This window comes from Lutjanus erythropterus, chromosome 6 (assembly GCF_056507025.1).
Source record: "Lutjanus erythropterus isolate fLutEry1 chromosome 6, fLutEry1.hap2, whole genome shotgun sequence".
NCBI classification, from domain to species: Eukaryota; Metazoa; Chordata; class Actinopteri; order Lutjaniformes; family Lutjanidae; genus Lutjanus; species Lutjanus erythropterus.
In genome coordinates this window covers 19492989-19510626 of record NC_139322.1, presented here as the reverse complement: position 1 = coordinate 19510626, position 17638 = coordinate 19492989, and the positions used below count along the sequence as shown (strand labels likewise).

General features: G+C 41.1%; 1 protein-coding gene across 1 annotated transcript in view; it reads left to right on the top strand.

Moving 5' to 3' along the window:
• The window catches only part of lrp1ab (low density lipoprotein receptor-related protein 1Ab), a 124461-nt gene that overhangs the window by 42712 nt on the left and 64111 nt on the right, over positions 1-17638 (top strand). Inside the window, exons 4-6 of the mRNA XM_084721038.1 lie at positions 6072-6191; positions 8111-8239; positions 8542-8802. Of these exons, the coding sequence (XP_084577164.1) occupies positions 6072-6191; positions 8111-8239; positions 8542-8802 (510 nt within the window). The remainder of the gene's footprint in view (positions 1-6071; positions 6192-8110; positions 8240-8541; positions 8803-17638) is intronic.

Here is a 17638-nt window from a genome sequence, read left to right as displayed (position 1 = left end):
ACATTGCTCGATTCTCAGTAATGCAGCGTTTACCACCAACTCCTATGTGTGATGGAGACCAAATAATCACAAAGTAGTTTCAAGGAATGAATCAGCTGAATTGTTTTGGATAGTGCCTTATTTTGTGTTTAACTGAGCATGGTGATGATCTGCTAAACCTAAATGAGAGTGGTATTCTCAAAGTTTTCCTCAATAATAAGTTTGTCCAAATGCTAGAATACAAATTAATTATGTGAAAGGCATGCATATCCATACAAAGTGAATAGAAACATATATGAATCATTGAGTTCGAGAAATAGATCTGAGGTAATTTGATGGACCACTTTAGGAAAACAGTAAGCTCCTGTCAGCTGCAGGTAGAGGACAGGAACATGTGCAGACTTGTTTCCAGACAGTGAGAGCACAAAGGTAGGAATGTCCTGGGAATTACCTCTCTTTAAAGTGTCGCAGACTGGAGTAGCCTCTTTCTACAGGGGCTCTTTGCTTTCAGTTACAACCGCTGGGTGTGGAAATGGAGAAAGGCTTAATTTGCGTTAGAGTGGAAACCGCTTGTCGTGATCAATGCAACACTTATATGGATCAAAAAGCCTGGGATAGAATCATTCCTGTACTAATGCTGGTTAAATAATTTGATTATATTCATCGGGAAGTCCACTTACAGTTTTCATTTTCAGTCTTTTCATGCATGACAACATTGGAAAAAAATTTAAAACTACAGAAATTCTGTTTATTGCTCCCATGAGACTTTGCCTCGCTGTAACCCCTCTGCTTCCAGCTGGCTGGTTCAAGCTGCTGCTGCTGTGTGCAGATTGAAATCATGACGGGAAAAAGAAAGTCATTCTCTACCAATGGAAAAATGTAGTCTCCTCAGATATGATAAACTGTCAAAAAATACAGTAACAAACATTTTATATACAGTACTGTACTGTATTATGGTGTGTTAGAATACACAATACAATAATTTTTATTTGTACTGTAATTTGAAAAGTGTTTGAAAATGGGCTGGGTAATATAGTTGAAAAATTTATCACAATAAAATGTTTTATCTCAGTCGATATTGATTATTTATTGTCATAAAGAAGTAAAGAAACCAGAAAATATTCACATTTAAAAAGCTGTAATCAGAAAATTTGAATTTTGACTGTTTTTCAAAATAGTTGGTGATTTCATCAGCCAAAAGTTTCCACTGTATTTCAAATTTTCTAGTAAGGCAAGAGTTTAGTTTTCAGGGCAGTTGATGGGTAGAAGAGCTGATCTTTTTAAGGAGTGATGTTTATGAATCATTCAGTCATGACAGTTGTGTAACTTGGGCCATGATCCCAACACCACCCGGTCTGTGTCACTCAACCTGCTACACCCTGTTGCACCCAGCCCATCCGCCCCATGATTAGATTTTCAAGGAAAATCTCTTCTTCTCTTCTATCTGTCATGTCAAGTCAAATTTTATTTATAAAGCCCAAATACGTGAATTTTCCTCAGGAAGCTTTACAGTCTGTACAGTGTATGACACCCTCTGTCCTTAGACTGTTGAAACGGCAAAAGTAAATCCCTTTTAACAGGGAACAGAGGAAGGATGTCTGTCCCAGGATGAAGATACATGCAATAGATTCTTCTGTCTCTGTTGCCTCTCTTAATGTTATTTTTCTCATCAATCACCCCTTTTGCCCTTTATTTGTGCTCACTATAGCGCTGGACAAGCTTCAGATAAATCTTCAGAATATACACATCAGCAGGGTCTTTTTGCAACTCTCCTTTGAGGGGCTGGTGTCTCAGTGTGATGCATCTGGAACTTCTGCTTTCATTATCATACGTGCTTCATATTTTCTGTGGTGTGCTACCCAGAGTCATTGGCATCTGTTCAGTTGTGCACACAAGTGTAGAAATGTGCGATGTCTTCTGATGACAGTCTAGTGGGCCTTCTGGCAAACAGCCTTATCCTCTCCCTCCCTGCTTCCTTTTAAAGAGCTATAGATGAGTGAAATTGAGGGTTGCCATCCATGCAATAACAGGATCAATGGCTTTGGCATGCTTGTTTAGGACTGAAGGCCTCCAGTGTGTCACTGTGTGATTTGTTTGCTTCGTTCATTAACCCCTGGTCAAACGTCTGACACGCTGCTGTTGCTTGTTTGCTTGGAGCCGTGACTTTCTAACCACTGCATGTCCTTAAGCCCTTTGTGCATTCATTCCCACCTCTGTTTGCCTTCATCTTCTCCCACCTCTGTCTCCTTTCCTCTCCTCTCTGCTGTTCTCCTGTTGTTTTCTGTTCTTCTCCACATTTTCTGCTTTCACCTCTGTGTTATCATGAGACTACAAACACTCTTTGAGGTTAGGTTGAGCAAAAGGAGCTGCAGAATCACATTTCAGAATCATTATTGCCTTTCTGAAAGAAAAAAAAATACATTATTTGCAATGTATGCATGCATTATTGGAGCTACAGGTAGAAATGGGCCGTATTGATACATTTTCTTAATATTAGCATTCATAATCTCTCCAAATAATTTTTATCATAACAAAGAGTCTTACCATTTTCTATTTTATAATTCTCACGACAAAAGGAACAGTAAGTCAAAGGGTAACTTCCATCTTTTAAAAACTACACAAGCAGCTGAGGCTAAGGAGTGACTAAATGTACCAAGTGCTCTGTGTGTAAGTTAAGAGCAAATGTCTTTCTTCCTCCCTATTAAAAGGGCAGTTTTGGTATTGTGCAACCTGGACCTTATTTTCTCATGTCTTTGTGTCTAAGTGACTAATGTGGACAACAATTTTTGAAATTGGTCCAGTATTGAGCGAGACTGCTGCAGCCAGCGAAACCGCGTTGCAGTGTAATCCTCATGGGCAACTGTGCACCGTTAAAGAAAGTCCAATAAAAGTGCTTGTTTTTGCCACTGGCAGGCTCAGACTGTTATTCCAAGTGTCTGACAACATTATGGAAAGGATCCCTACAGAGATTGACCTCTTTTAAAGAGTGAGATATGTCTTGTTTAACCAGAAACAGCTGTTTTATTGCTCTCGCCAAACTCACCAGAGTCCATTTACAGAAACAGTAATTTTATCATCGTAAAGCACACTTCATTCAAACTCGAGAAAAACAGAATTAAACCCACCAAAACGGTTTTGGCTCGTCTTTCCACTGTTCCAGCAATTACCAACTCTGGTTGTTTGGTCAAAATAAACCTTTAATTCGCCACATGAGATATGAAAATATTCTGGCTCCACAAGCCGTTTTTCCCTGCTGCTTCTCTGATGTCCCAACCTCCAAACATTTTCACATGTAACACAGTGAATTAATGGTTTATTTCAACCAAACCAGAATAGGTGGTTTGTTGGAGCAGTAGAAAGACAAGCCAAGACGTTTTTGGTGAGTTTTATTTTGTGTCTGTTAAGTTTGAATAAAGATGATGATGACAGTGATAAAAAATACTGTTTCTGTAAATGGAGTCTGGTTGGTTTGGATTGAAAAATTAAAACAGCTGTTTCTGGTTTAACAAAACATACTACTTACAAAAAGGCTATCTCTGTAGGAATCATTTCCATAATTTTATCATAATGATAACCATAATGACACTTAGAATAACAATCTGAGTCTGTTAGTGACAAAACAACCACTTTTAGTGGATGTATTCTGATAGACTCAAATATATCATAATAGTTAAAATTATTCTAATATGTATAATATATATATATTTTGAAACGTTTTACAATTTTGTCATAAAACACATTAAAAATGGAGGGATGTTAGTCAAGTGTGATTTGAATATTTTGTATCATCACAGGTTGATATTGAAATAAGTTGTTGTAATTGTAGTTGTAATTAGAGTGATATTAATTTCAACCATACCGCCCACCCATAGCTCAACAATCAGGTACAAAATGGAACAAAATGGCCCTGCACAGAGGTGCATTTTGTGGGCGTTTTAGCACTCTAGTCGCCTGTGGTCTCTCACAGTGTGAGGCTCGGTGAATGGATTCGATACGGGCCACAGTGTTTGCTGGGGGACTCTTCCTTTCAGCAGGGCCACAACAAAAGGGTCATTGTGGCCCAGAGTGCCACAGCCTTTGTATAATAAGGGTCCTTCACTGGTCCAATCTCCGCTCTTCACAGCCATACTATCACTAGCTACTGTAAGCATAGCGTGTCCATGACTATTCATCTCTTTTTTTCTGTTGGATGCCGAGGTAAATTTCATTCTGCTAGTAGAAGCCTCTTTTCTCTCAACTTATTCACAGTTTTCTTATATCTGTGTTTATGGGAGAGGTTTATTAATCAGTTATTATAGATCCTTACATCTGATTTCCTGAAGGAAAAACAGCTTTTTTAATCATACTATTTACTGCCCAATAATGCATTGTTACAATTTTCCGCCTTTATTGCTACAGCACATAATAGAAATACAACAACGTTATCATTGTCCATAGCAATGTTTCACTGTGGACATCATCATATGCCCATTTGGTAGACATCACCCAACACTAATGGTATTTGTGAGTGTTGGTAGGTTACATGAATAAAATGATGGGTCACACTTTATCCTACAGTACACTAATAGGATCAAATTAGACAAAAACTAGAAATAATATGTTCCTTAATAGACAGGATTAGACCGGAACCAGAAATGACTGCGAAACTGTACTGTAAACTAAAGTCTGTGGGTGACAGCACAGACTTATTATAACACTGTAGGCAGATAATGTGATTTGATCAAAGAAGTAGGCACCAGTATTGGCTACTCTGCCCATCATACAGGATCCGCCAAAAAGGTATGTTTGAAGTAGCAGATATGTGATTTTACTTAGTTACTTAGTTTACAGTACAGCTCAGTTTACATCTAAAGTCTTAAAATCTAATAAAGGGTATGATACTGACTAATAGATATATTATTTCTAGGTTTTATCTAATTTGATTTTTTTTGAAACAAGCATGTCTTGTTACGCCTTGTTAGAGTGCTGTAAAATAAAGTGCAGCCAAATGTTGCTGTGGCCAGGGGTTGTTACGATGTTATGACGTAAGACTGCACTATGGGAATACACACTTGTCATATTCATGTCAGTGCAAACTAGACTCATAGATAAAAGCTTGCAGAAATGGAGAGAGGAAGCTCCACTTGTGTGCGTGTGTGTGACATAGAAAGAGTGACAGAGGAGACAAAGGGAATATTGTTGAATAAATGAGAGCTGATCAGGATAATATCTGTCCCTCGGCCACTGTAATTTCCTCCTTGAGTTGATCCCTGTGGCTCCGTACGCTGGTTTATTGGACTCTGGGCCAGGACCCAACCCAGTGTGGGTCATAGGCCTGTACTTGGTGGATGCACATATGATAGAAGTAATGAAATATTTTATCAGCCTCAGTTCAAGAGTGTCACAACTTTCTTTATCGCAGGTTTAAAGCTAATAGAAGCTGCCTGAAATGTCATTTGTTTTGTAATATCAGATGTGTGCCGCTATCTGACACATCAGCTTTACAGACACCCTACCCCATTTATCTCCTTGCCTAGACACACACATCTGCTTTTCCACAAACACACACACACACACACACACACACACACACACACACACACACACACACACACACACACACACACACACACCCTATAGACAGCATGAGTCGGGGATGTGTGGATGCCCCTCTTTCATTTCCTGCCAAAAGGATGTGTCCTTGAGTTCCCTCTGGGGGCGGGAAAGAAGAGGCCCATCTAAACACGTGCTCATTACACTCACCTCATCTGTCACATGCGCAGATGAATACACATGCATGTACTTGTGTGACCCCAACTGTTGCGTACCCACACTAACACACGTGCATGTACACCCACAGTCCTATCTGATTCCCAGTGGAGACGTGATTGGATATGACAGGATGGTTCTGTGAAGGTTGCTCTTGGATTAAGGTAACAATTGGAAAGTTGATCTGCACCAAACCTGATCAAGGAGGCGATTACTTAAGCAAGCTTCATTGTCATCCAGAATTTATTTGCCCTCTAAATCGAGGCCTCTGAAGAGCTACTGATCCATGCTAGCCTCCACAGTATTAAATGTTCTCTGTTTCTCTCTGTTTTTCTCTGCTTCAGAACAAAAACCATCCTGTTCCTCCTTTGGGTGCCAGTTTGACTGTGCTGTGACTCGCGATGGGATACAGTGCTACTGTAGCAACGGCTATGAGGTCGCTACAGATGGAAAGGCGTGCAAAGGTGAGTGGGTGATTTGGCAGATGTATTCTGCCTCGGCCAAAGTAAAATTCATAAAATCATCTGATAACTATTTTTTTTACTTCCTGCTTGCACAGTGGAATTTGAGTGGGGCCACATGCACAGAGGATTAGAATTTGTTATCAAACCACTTGCCTCAAGGTAGAGGATGATGTCATGTTCCAGCGTTTGGCAGTAACCCTTTGCTTTTTGTTATGTATTGCTGGAAAATGTTGTACCTACATTGATCAGCCACAACATTACACTGAAAGGTGAAGTGAATAACATCATTGATCATCTCGTTACAGCAGAACCTGCCAAGAGGTTGGGTATATAAAGCAGCAAGTGAACAGTCAATGCTTCAAGTTGATGTGTTGGAATCTGTCAGATCCTTAGAACACCAATTTTTCCCGACTTTGATAAGGGCCAAATTGTGATGACTAGAAGATCAGGGGTCAGAGAATCTCCAAAACAGGAGATGGTCTTGTGAGGTGTACCCAGTGTGCTGTGGTTAGCATCTACCAAAAGTGGTCAAAAGGGAGGAAGGAAGGACAACTGGTGAACCGGTTACAGGTTCATGGGTGCCTAAGGCTCGTCTAGCCTGTCTGGTCCAATCCTGCAGAAGGGCAGCTGTTGCACAAATTGCTGAAAAAGTTCATACTGGCTATGATGGAAAGGTGTCAGAACATACAGTGCATCACATCTTGCTGCATATGGGACTGTGTTGCCTCAGGCTGGTCACAGTGTCCATGCTGACCCCTGTCCACCACAGAAGGTGCCTAAAATGAGTCCGTGGTCATCAGAACTGGACCATAGAGCAATGGAAGAAGGTGACAGGGGCCTCATTACAGAAAAATCCTAATTGCCCTAAATGCTTATCTTAACTGAAGTTCCCCAGATAGGAAAAATTACAGAAACAGTTCCTTAACTCATGGCGATGTTCTATTCTATCTCAGACCGTGTATCGTTTCTTAATGGTGCAGACACACCAAATATGTTGACACACATCAAGTCAATGGATCCAGTTCATTTTCTATGGAGAAGAGTAGATCCAGCCATGCAGTGCATGATGGGTATGGCACAGCAAGCTGACGGACCATTCAAAGTATCTGAATTTGCACAATCATGACTAGATCTCTACTTTATGCAAATATTGTCTGTAGCAGACTCAAAAAAAAGTCTGATCAAACTGTCAGAATAGGCAGTGTTGATCTAATTTATGAGACAACCTTTTACTGCACTGCATATTTCTCACCTAAAATGTTCTCAAAAACCTATGTTGCGTACTGTTTACCTGAAAAATGATGGTAATTTGGAGAGGAGAACAAGTAATCAACATGTGATATAACCCATGTACTGTTCCACCCACTGGCCAGAGCGTGAGGTGTTCCTTTGGATCAAGATCCATCATTGCCAAATTTTATGTGTCTGCACTCAACTGTAACATAAATAACTAGAACTATAAACTTGATTCTTCAATCAGAACTCATCCTGTCATGATTGTATCTGTGTTTAAAATGTACACAAGACTGCCTGTATCCATGACAACAGTTGTCTCACTTCATCTGTCACTGGCTAGCTTGTGAATGGAAAAGAAAAGATGGGTGTTCAGTTTTAGTTTTGATGAGTTAGAGGAATTGTGGGATGCTGTGGAACAACAAGCCCAATCCATGGAGGCCTCACCTCGCAACGTACAGGGTTTAAAGGATCTGCTGTTAATGTCATGGTGCCAGATACCACAGGGGACATTCACTCCTGTGAAGTCCATGCCTTGATAGGTCAGTGCTGTTTTGGTGGCAGGAGGAGGACCTACACAATATTACAACATTAGGCCAGTGGTTTTAATTTTGTGGCTGATTGGTGGAAGTATGCCCAATGCAATAAGTTGTGAATAAGTAACGCATTGTGTCATTCTCCTGTAGATTTCAATGAGTGCAATGTGTATGGGACGTGCAGCCAGACGTGCACAAACACTGAGGGCTCCTACACCTGCAGCTGTGTGGAGGGCTACCTGCTGCAGCCAGACAACCGCTCCTGCAAAGCCAAAAATGGTGAGAACACACGACCAAGGTTGCAGTTCATCAGAGTTGATTAGTTTCTCTTTTGGAAATGGATTCCTGCTGTATTATATCAGACACATCAGTCACACTGGCATGATGTGGCAACCCTATTTGTTCTACAAGCTTGTTTTCTGGTAGATGTATTACAGGGATACACTTTATTTATGATGTATGACTCCTCTCCATCTCCTCCTCAAAATTCTTCCCCCTTATGCCCCCTCTCCGTCATTCTGTCCTGTCTCCACTTGTTTTTCCCCTCCCCTCTACTCCACCGTCCTGATAACGCTACCCAGAGCCAGTGGATCGTCTGCCTATGCTGCTGATTGCTAACCTCCATGACATCCGCTGCACCTCCCTGAGTGGCTCCACATTCTGGCTGCCCTCCATCCCCACCAAGCAGACCATGGCTATGGATTTCATCTATGCTGAGGAGACCGTCTGCTGGATAGATGTGGGTGAAACCCCCGCCGCCACCCACCTGAAATGCGCCAGCATCCCCGACCTCAAGACTGTCACCAACATCCGAACCATCAACATCTCCCTCAGCCTGCACCGTGAGTAGAAGTTTCAGTGACAATAAAAAGAATCTCATCTGACTGTAACAGAAATGAACGCTTTTGTTTCTACAAGAAGTATTATCTGCTGAAACAGCATTCTTACAAAAAATGTTGTCAGGCACAGCAAGGGCATGACAGTTTAGTTGTAGACTGCCAGTGAATGAGAAATGAATGCTGTGGTGGAAAATCTGAAAATGAAAACAGGCACGAAGACCAAGATTGTCTTTGTGGTGTTTTAATAGAGCTTTGCAAAGGATCAGTACACAGTCACACAGAGTGTAAAAGGAACTGATGAGTCAAGAATGTAAATCTATCTTATAGGGTTAGGAGGAGGAGGTTGGGTCAGGATGGATCTGAATTGCTTATTGGGAGAGTCAGGATGTGTTTGTGTTATCAGAAGTTGTTGTTCCAAAGGGAGAACAGCTGTGTGTTCAAGGACAAGTAACCAGTTAGTGCCTGACAATACACGAGAAGTGACTAAGAGGAACAATAGTGACCAGTTCAGCATATAATTTTCCCACTACAATGCCTTGCAAAAGAGCACGTGAACAGCACCCAGGTAATCAGTTCCACTTGTCAGCTCGCCTCGTGTGAAATTTCCCCACTTTGCCTCAGGAATCAAATGGTCTTTTGCATTTGCTAGCTCAGACAAATGTAAGATGCGAAGCAGTATGGCCTCGTCTCTGAGAAGCTGCTCATACCAGCGTAAAAGTGCTAAGTAGAATTGCTGAGTTCAGCTTTATATTTCAAAAGGTTTGTCTTTGAAGAACAGGGGCACCCTGACACACCATTAAATCATCCCATAGAGGCAATATGTGTGCAGCTTACTTACAGCAATATGATGCATATAAGGCTGCCAGCATGCCTTCAGGTGTTAGTTTGCACATTTCTTGACAGCAAAATGGTAACCTACATGCGCAGCTTGATTTATGTACTCACTGTGGCTATTCAGAAGTTTGGAAGCATTCTTTTTTGCACTGCTCTTCTTTGATGCATTTGAATATAATCGGTTACAGACTATCCTAACTCCAGTCATTGATTTTTTTTTTTTTTTTTTTTTTTTCAAAGTGTTTTTTAACAATTTTTCAGGTTAAAAAAATACAAAATACAATTTGAAATGCAGTTTGATATATTTGAACCAAACCCCATCTTGCAGGTAGCCCTACCCCTATTGCATATTACGAAATGAAACTGCTCACAACAAGGTCTGTGGATTATCTTGAGTAACCGGGTCATGATTTTTGGAAAGAGACATTGCTGTTGAATTTTACAAATTTATTTTTTGGTGCTTTGAGTGCTATTATATTGGAGAGATTGCAAATATCTCTATGGTCAGTATCTCCAAAACTCTGCAACTCTGCAACTAAATAGTAGTACAGACCAGGAGAAAAATATGTTATTTTTGATTAGGGTGAATTGTCCCTTTAAATGTTTTGGGTTTTCTCTAAAAATAAGCCAAATAATATGTTTGATTCATCTTAATGTGTATTTTCAGACATATTTAAATTTTTGAAATGTAAAACAAACTTTTCAAAAAACTTATCAAACAATAATTTGGGGGACCCCCTGTAGTAACTGAAGACCCTTGCTGAAGAGCCATTCTCTAGATCGATGTAATCAGTCATTGATTTTTGGTATGATGACATTTAGCATCAGGTTTCTTTGCAGAAGAAGTCTCCTCTGCCTTCACACATTCTCCCAGTTACTGTACATTTTGTTCTGGAACTTGTTGTGTATATAGATAGCAAATTTGTGTGCGTGCGTGCGTGTACAGAACATAGTATAGACAACATCTGATAAACAATGACAAGTGACAGGTCATAGGTATCATCTTAACTCATAGACTCTCTTTCACGACACACACACATATCAACATACAGAGCATGTGAACATTTCCCCTTCAGAGAGACTTAGTCATATAATGCTGACATGATTTATCTCTGATTAGGAGCCTGACAGGGTTTGTTTTTATCCGTCTGGCTGACAGAGCCATTACTCTCTAAGAATGGGGGCAGAAATGTAGACAAAACATAAAAGCGAGAGGGTGTGGGTCTGTGCGTGTGTGCATACATATGAACATGCACGTGGGAAAGCGTTCCCTTGAGAATTAGCCCCAGGCGTGAAACGGCAGACGTGAGGAAAACAAGTGGAAGAGCCGGGTGTGTGTAGACCCTGAAATCTGGGACGAGGAACTTGCGACGTGATTAGAAGTGCCTCGGCTCATATCCACTTCAAATGAAGCTTGTGTAACTGCTGTCACCGCTGACAACCGGGGAAGAGCCGTGGCTCCAAGGCTCAGTGAACCCCAGCATCCCAAAATGTTTTTTTTTCCAGTCGACTCACTGCACTCTCATGAGTAGCCCGTATCCCACCTTGCCCTCATTGTGTTGGCTTGCCTCTCGCTCGCTCGTCTTGATTCACCGCTCTGTTAAGTGGTCTGAGGGGTAAGTGGGGGCGAGGGGTGGTAATGAGAACCTGAGAGAAAGACTCAAGCGAAGGAGACAAGGGAATGATAAAATGACAGGGAGAAGGTAGTGATTTGCTGTACCTTGGAGGTGTGTGTGTGAGTGGTCATGCAGATGGTATTTACATTCCTCCGTTGGGTTATGTCAGCCTGAACAGCCCCTACATTCCTCCGGCCGTCTCATGTCCTGTCCAGTCAGGTCACTCTAACACGCTCATAACTGAAGCTCACACACACACACACACACACACACACAGACAGTCATCAACCCAAATACCTTTGACTCTGCTCTCATTACTTAGTGACGTATTACCTTTAAGATTTTCACACATTTCTGTTTGGCTGCCTCTGTGCACATTTCTCTGTGTTGCCCCACTTGTGCACAGTTGTTGCAGTTGCTTGTTACATTATCTTAATTACTCTTTATCTGTTTCCATGTCTATATCTTATCTGTCTTGATGCTGCAATGACCTATTTTCAGTAAAACTACCATTTAAGTTTTATCTAATCTAATGTTGATATCCGAAAGTGCAGTTTGGATTAAGACAATCAGGCGATTTAACTTTCTATTACATTTTAGGAAATTGCTCTGCATTGCTCACACAGTGAGCATGAGACATGTTAACTGTGGATTTGGCTCTGTGCTGTGTTGTGATGTACAGGAAGGGTTTCCCCCAGGAAAATTGTTTAGCAGGAGCAGTAAACCATCCAGATCTTGTTGCATGTTCGACTTGTGACTCTTAACAATAGCCACACTCATTAAATATATGGCATCTGCTGTGTGAAATGTCTTTTTCCCCAAAGTTTAATGTCTTATTTTGTAGAAATTTGTCAAAGTGTGGAAGATTTAGGGCATTTATTGGCAGAATATGGCAGAATTTAGTATAATTTACAAGTATGTTTTCATTAGTGTATAATAACCTAAAATTAAGAATCATTGTGTTTTAGTTCTCTCAGAATGAGATGTTTATATCTAAGGTGCGGGTCCTGTCTTGTTTCTGGTGGTGGGAGAGAAAATGATTAATCTTTTTTATAAGTCTTGAGTCATTTTTTTTATTGTTGAATCAATTCTATAAACATAAATGAGTGTGATGTAGTGAAGTCCATTGGCATGATGCTTACACATAATGGTAATTGCCATTAACACGCTAAAGGAAACTAGCATCATTAGCATCATTTGTGGAAACAAACAAACAGCTGCAGACTTAATATTACCAACTCAATCTGCTTCTGTGGCTACTATGGCAACCTCAAAGGGTCAAAACAAAAAATATCTATATCTATATAAATCAGTCTCTAGAAGTGTATGTACAAACACTGAATAAATATACGGAATTGCAACACGTGGGTGGTCAGGGTATCATCCCAGCCCTGTTTTCTACAGTAGTCCAGAACTGACAACCCAAACACTGGCTCTAGATAAGCCTATTGCGTTTTGCAGAAGTTTTGCAGCCACTGTATGTTCTCCTACACAATTGGAAGGGGAGAGTGAGGCCAGGTGTTTGCAATCTGCATGCTTGCCACTAGATACAACTAAATCCTTCACACTGGCCCTTTAAGATGTTAGTTGAGGCAGGTGGGGGGGTTGGGTGGGTTTTTGATTTCAGGTTAGGTGGCCCACTTGTGCTTTAAAACCCTGACAGTGGGGGTCCAGTCACGTCTGTTGGTGTGTTTTGGCTGTCTGAAGTCACTCTGGGAGCAAACAGACAAACAGACAAGAGGCTCTTTGCACTTTGGCTGACTCCACGTTTTTATGTTACATCAGTCTGGGCTTTCAGCTCGATAAGAGAGCAAAAACCCGACGTTCATTTTGTGAGATTCAGCTGAGTCAAAAGGCCATTTGCTGCATTTCCTGTATGGTTTCCCTGCTGGTCGTTTGCATTAAAACATTATTTACGCTTGACCCAAGAGAGCTCTGTGTCCTCCTTCATTAACCCATTTGCCTTTCCTTGGCTTGAAGGTGAACTTGCCCTTTTAAAGCAAACGCTGATCAAATAATTGTGCCAACATGGGCTCTTTGTCGGCTCTGGTCAGTGTTTTATAACAAGCAGGGCTCAGGTGCACTACTTTAAGTATGGTGGGCAGACCAGGGGATTGGCCTTAGATGGATATGGATGAAACTGTGGAGGCGGGGGGGCTTTGGAGCAGGGTTCACACAAACAGGGTGATTTATAGCTTCTGGGAGTCTGAGAGAGCAGGGCAGATAAGTAGACGAGGCTTCCAGATGTGGCCTGCTCTGTCTGCATGTGTGATTCTCTGACTGGGAAGATAAAAGGGGAGCAGAGCCCACCATCCTATCCTCTCCACCCTCTGAGCGGAACTCCACAGCAGGGACCAGCCCTTCTCCCCAGCTCCCTCTGTCCAGTGTTCAGTCCTCCTTCCTCCCTCTTCTATACCCTTTGTTCTTTCTGCCTTTTTTCTAGAATAAATCAGTGCACTGAAGGCCTTTGTAAATATGTTTCAAGATATGATTTCATGGGGGAAAATATCCTCTAAGGCATCCTGTCTCTTTGCAAAAAAAGTGATATTTATTATCTGTGCTAGATGTAAACCCGATTTAAATATTTTGTGTACATTTATAAAAGGACCTGACATGGTTGGGATGGTTCACAGTTTTTGAAAAACCTTTTTCATTAACAGCTCTGTTTTTTACTGCTAATTCCTCACTCTTCTTACCCGGCTGGTGGGGGCAAAGCTTATGTAATCTGTGAAGGTGGTCACACTTTGGCCTTTTTTGTTGGTCAGAAACTGACATCCACGAGGTACATAAATCCCTGTTTTGTTCACAGTTTGCAGCTTTACTGCCATCTCTGTTATGGGTCTCTGCAGTCACCATGTTGGAGCATTCAAAGTCTGATGGTACAGAAATGAGATATCCGGACTTCACTATGCTAAAAGTTGCTTGTAGAATTCAGTCCAGTTACTGGGGTGATCTAATCAGCTCTGTGCCAAAACATTAACATTCTGAATAGCTACAACTTCCACTGGGACATTTATACTGCTGTAAAGCCACCTAGTTGCTTGTAATGTTCTATAATAAATAATGAAATAAATAATAAATAACAGTGTGTAAATTGAGAAGTTTGGACTTTTAAACTAGTTTATTGTTTCCCTAATTTTATACAGTTAGGTAAACCCAGGAAGCTTGGTTACAATACCATTATACTGTTCTATATATCTTAAAGAAAACTGAGACTATACTGTATAAAAATATTGATTGCTTTTTTTCCAGAGTCAACTTTATTGTCAGTCCTGCTCTAGGCACAGGACATATAGAAGATCTAAACACTGTTTCTCTTAGAGCCCTAATGTAGACATACTGATACTCAAACCACAACGGTAGTTTAAACAAAAGAATACTAAGTAAATATATGTAAATGTGCATCTATTTTAAATAAAGTCTTCTAATATACTACATTCACCTGTCACCTGCATCCAGAGAGCACATGTCAATGCTTTTTGTTCATTTCATATCACATTTTTTGGCCATCAGGTCTTCCTTTTCAGCCAATCACCTCACTTGCAGCAGATGGGGATTTGCTTGTGGCATTGCTGTTCGGAATTATAGCCTCTTAAATAGAGGTCATATGTCAGATCCTTATGGAAAACCATAAACACAGAACTCTAAAACTGTGCTCTCGAGAGGTCAAAGAGGGTTTTGCGCAGATTAATAGGATCTTCTTGGCACGGCGAGGATTATGGAAGCAGGATGATGACGATTATTTTCTGCTTCGCACCAACATGTAAATAAAGAAATACTTGCACTGACTTGCAAATAGAGGAAATAACATTCAAGTACAAATTTTGTGGCACTATTCCTGAGTCTAGGCGCTGGTGTGTGACTAGTTTGAAGAACTAAATAGGCTGTGGCCCTGCATGTAAATACCTATGCTACTTGGGCAGAAAGCGTGTTTGTTGTTGCCAGTAAGACCCCCTCAGTTTGTGAAACGTTTCCTCAGAGCGGTGTGAGCTGCTAGGTGTTAAGGGGGCAGGAAGTGAAAAGGGGTTGTCAGGGCAGGGTGGTTGGATGAGGAGAAAGGGGTGGGTTCATTCGGTTTCCCAGCAAACTTTCCACTTACCAGAAGCTGAATGAGTGAGGACGTCAACAGACTCTCTGGCTCTCTGAATAAAGGGGTGCACTAGTTGTAGGCTGTTACACAACGCAATAGTCACTGTATTGCACAACTGGCTGTCTACTCTGTGTAAGAGTCTAATCAATGCCTTGTGCAGCCAGGCTTCCAGCTGGATTACTTTGGAGTATAGTTTTAGAGCTCATACCAATGGGAGTATCTCTATCCTTCTTAGCTTCATGACAAACTTTCCTTCTTGTCAGAATCTTGGTTATGATGTTCCTGAAACATCTTGTCCTGGTTTTTACTCCCTCCCTCTGTTCTTTTGACTATGATTTTTTTTTTTATTAGCTCATGTTTTTACAGTTACCTCCCTTTTTTAGATGCGAACCCTGATGCTGACTGTCAATAAATTATTTCCAGCTTGGAGGTGCACCAGAACTTTTTAATGTTCTGATATAAATTTATTTCAGCATCAGTATGTTTCTGTCTTTCGTTCCCAACAACCTCCACAACCCCGTCGTCCTCAGTTCTGTTTATATTGTAGCACCAAGAATACTGTAAGTCCCATGTGGGGCAGGCCTTTGAAGCTCTGTGTATGTTTGGTAGGTGGGGTGGGGGCTCCTACATTGGCTCCAGATGTTTGTGAGTTCTGTTGTGGAACTTGCTTTGGCTCTGCCTTTGAGCAGCATGGTTGTCATAGTTGGGGGGCTTCAGCGCAGATGATTTCTCTATGAATGGACAAACCGCTCAGATGGCTGACTGCAGGCTCACCAGGGCTCAGCACTGACTTTTAACAGTGGGTGCTGGGTTTGCCAGCAGGCGTCAGGTTTCGGTTGCCAGAACTGAAAACATGGTTGCCCTTTTTTAGTCACCTCGTATTTTGTGTAATAAAGATACTATGTAGTTATACGCTTAATAATGAAAATGTGACGTGACATAAAGTAATGTTTAAAAGCTTTATTGCAGTAATCTGTGGTTCTGTGGGCTGTGCTACCTAGTGAATACCTAGTAGAAACAACAAACACCGCTTTTAGAGCAGCCTACATACTTTAAATGGCAAATTAACACATGGGTCTTTAATAATATGGACGTGAACATGCATGAAATATCACTAATGCAACAAATATTTTAAATGTATTTCTTTTGGGGTGTACATTTTGCTGTTTGCTGTGCCTATTTTTTATGTTAAACAGCGGTTGCCACTGATGGCAACCAATGGCAGCCTGGCATCTGTTACTGTTGAGTCCTGCTCACTGTCAATGGTGTGATACCCCACTTGTGTACCCCAACGTCAAAGTCGTCTGTTGGATTATCTAAAGAGACAAGTGTGGTCACTTTGATACTGTATGTGTGAGTAGTGAGTCTGTGTGATGTGCATTTGTGTATACAGTGTTCTGCTTTGAAAAGAAGTGTGGTGGCAGCTGTAAAAACACAAGGCTGTATGTATCTTCAGCCCCCTCCTCCACCCTCCCTCCTCACAGCTGGGTCTCCCTGTGGTTTGGGATTTCTGCACCCAGCTTCATGCAGGACTCGGAGTTCTCGGAGAGTGAGAAATGTTTCCACTGCTAACTTGGCACTTCAACCCCTCAAGGCTGTGGGTAGATCTGAAATAAAGGTCTGCATCTGCACAGCTTCCTATTTCTGGGTTGGCTTAGTAAGCAGTGGGGTTACTAAATTTCAAGTTCCTGTGTGAGACATGTTGCGACAGTCACTTTGAGTGATCTTGGGGCTCATCCTTAAAATACCAAACTTTCATGTGTCATGTTTCTGTGCTGCAGAGACGAAACCCTTTTGCTTGTCTTCCTTAACAATTCCTGACAGACATTTTCTTCATAAACCTGTGATAGTTTATTTTATTTAAGAATCATAATTAACCTAAGACATTTACAGTTTTGTGTTACTAATTAAAGAAAGATGCTTGCAGATGCTTCCACACATGGTACCAAAGGTCACTGAATGGTTTGATGTATTGATTCTTTATAAGCCGCAAAAATTAAACCAAAATATCACGATACAGGTGCTGCCATCTTGCACAAGTGATGGAGTCACATAACTGATTAAAAGCAAATACTTGAACGTAGATCAGCATGATAAGAACTACCTAAAATGATGGAAACCAACTTTGGGAAAAATGCATGTGATGTGTCTTTAGTTTAGCTCATGTACCATCTGCTGTCATAGAGAGGGTGGGGTTTATGACCAATACTGCAATAGTCTAAACTGTTGTTGGCTGCACTACTGAATTTTTTTTGTAAACAATTTTTTCCTCGTTAATATCCATCACAAAAAATGTTCC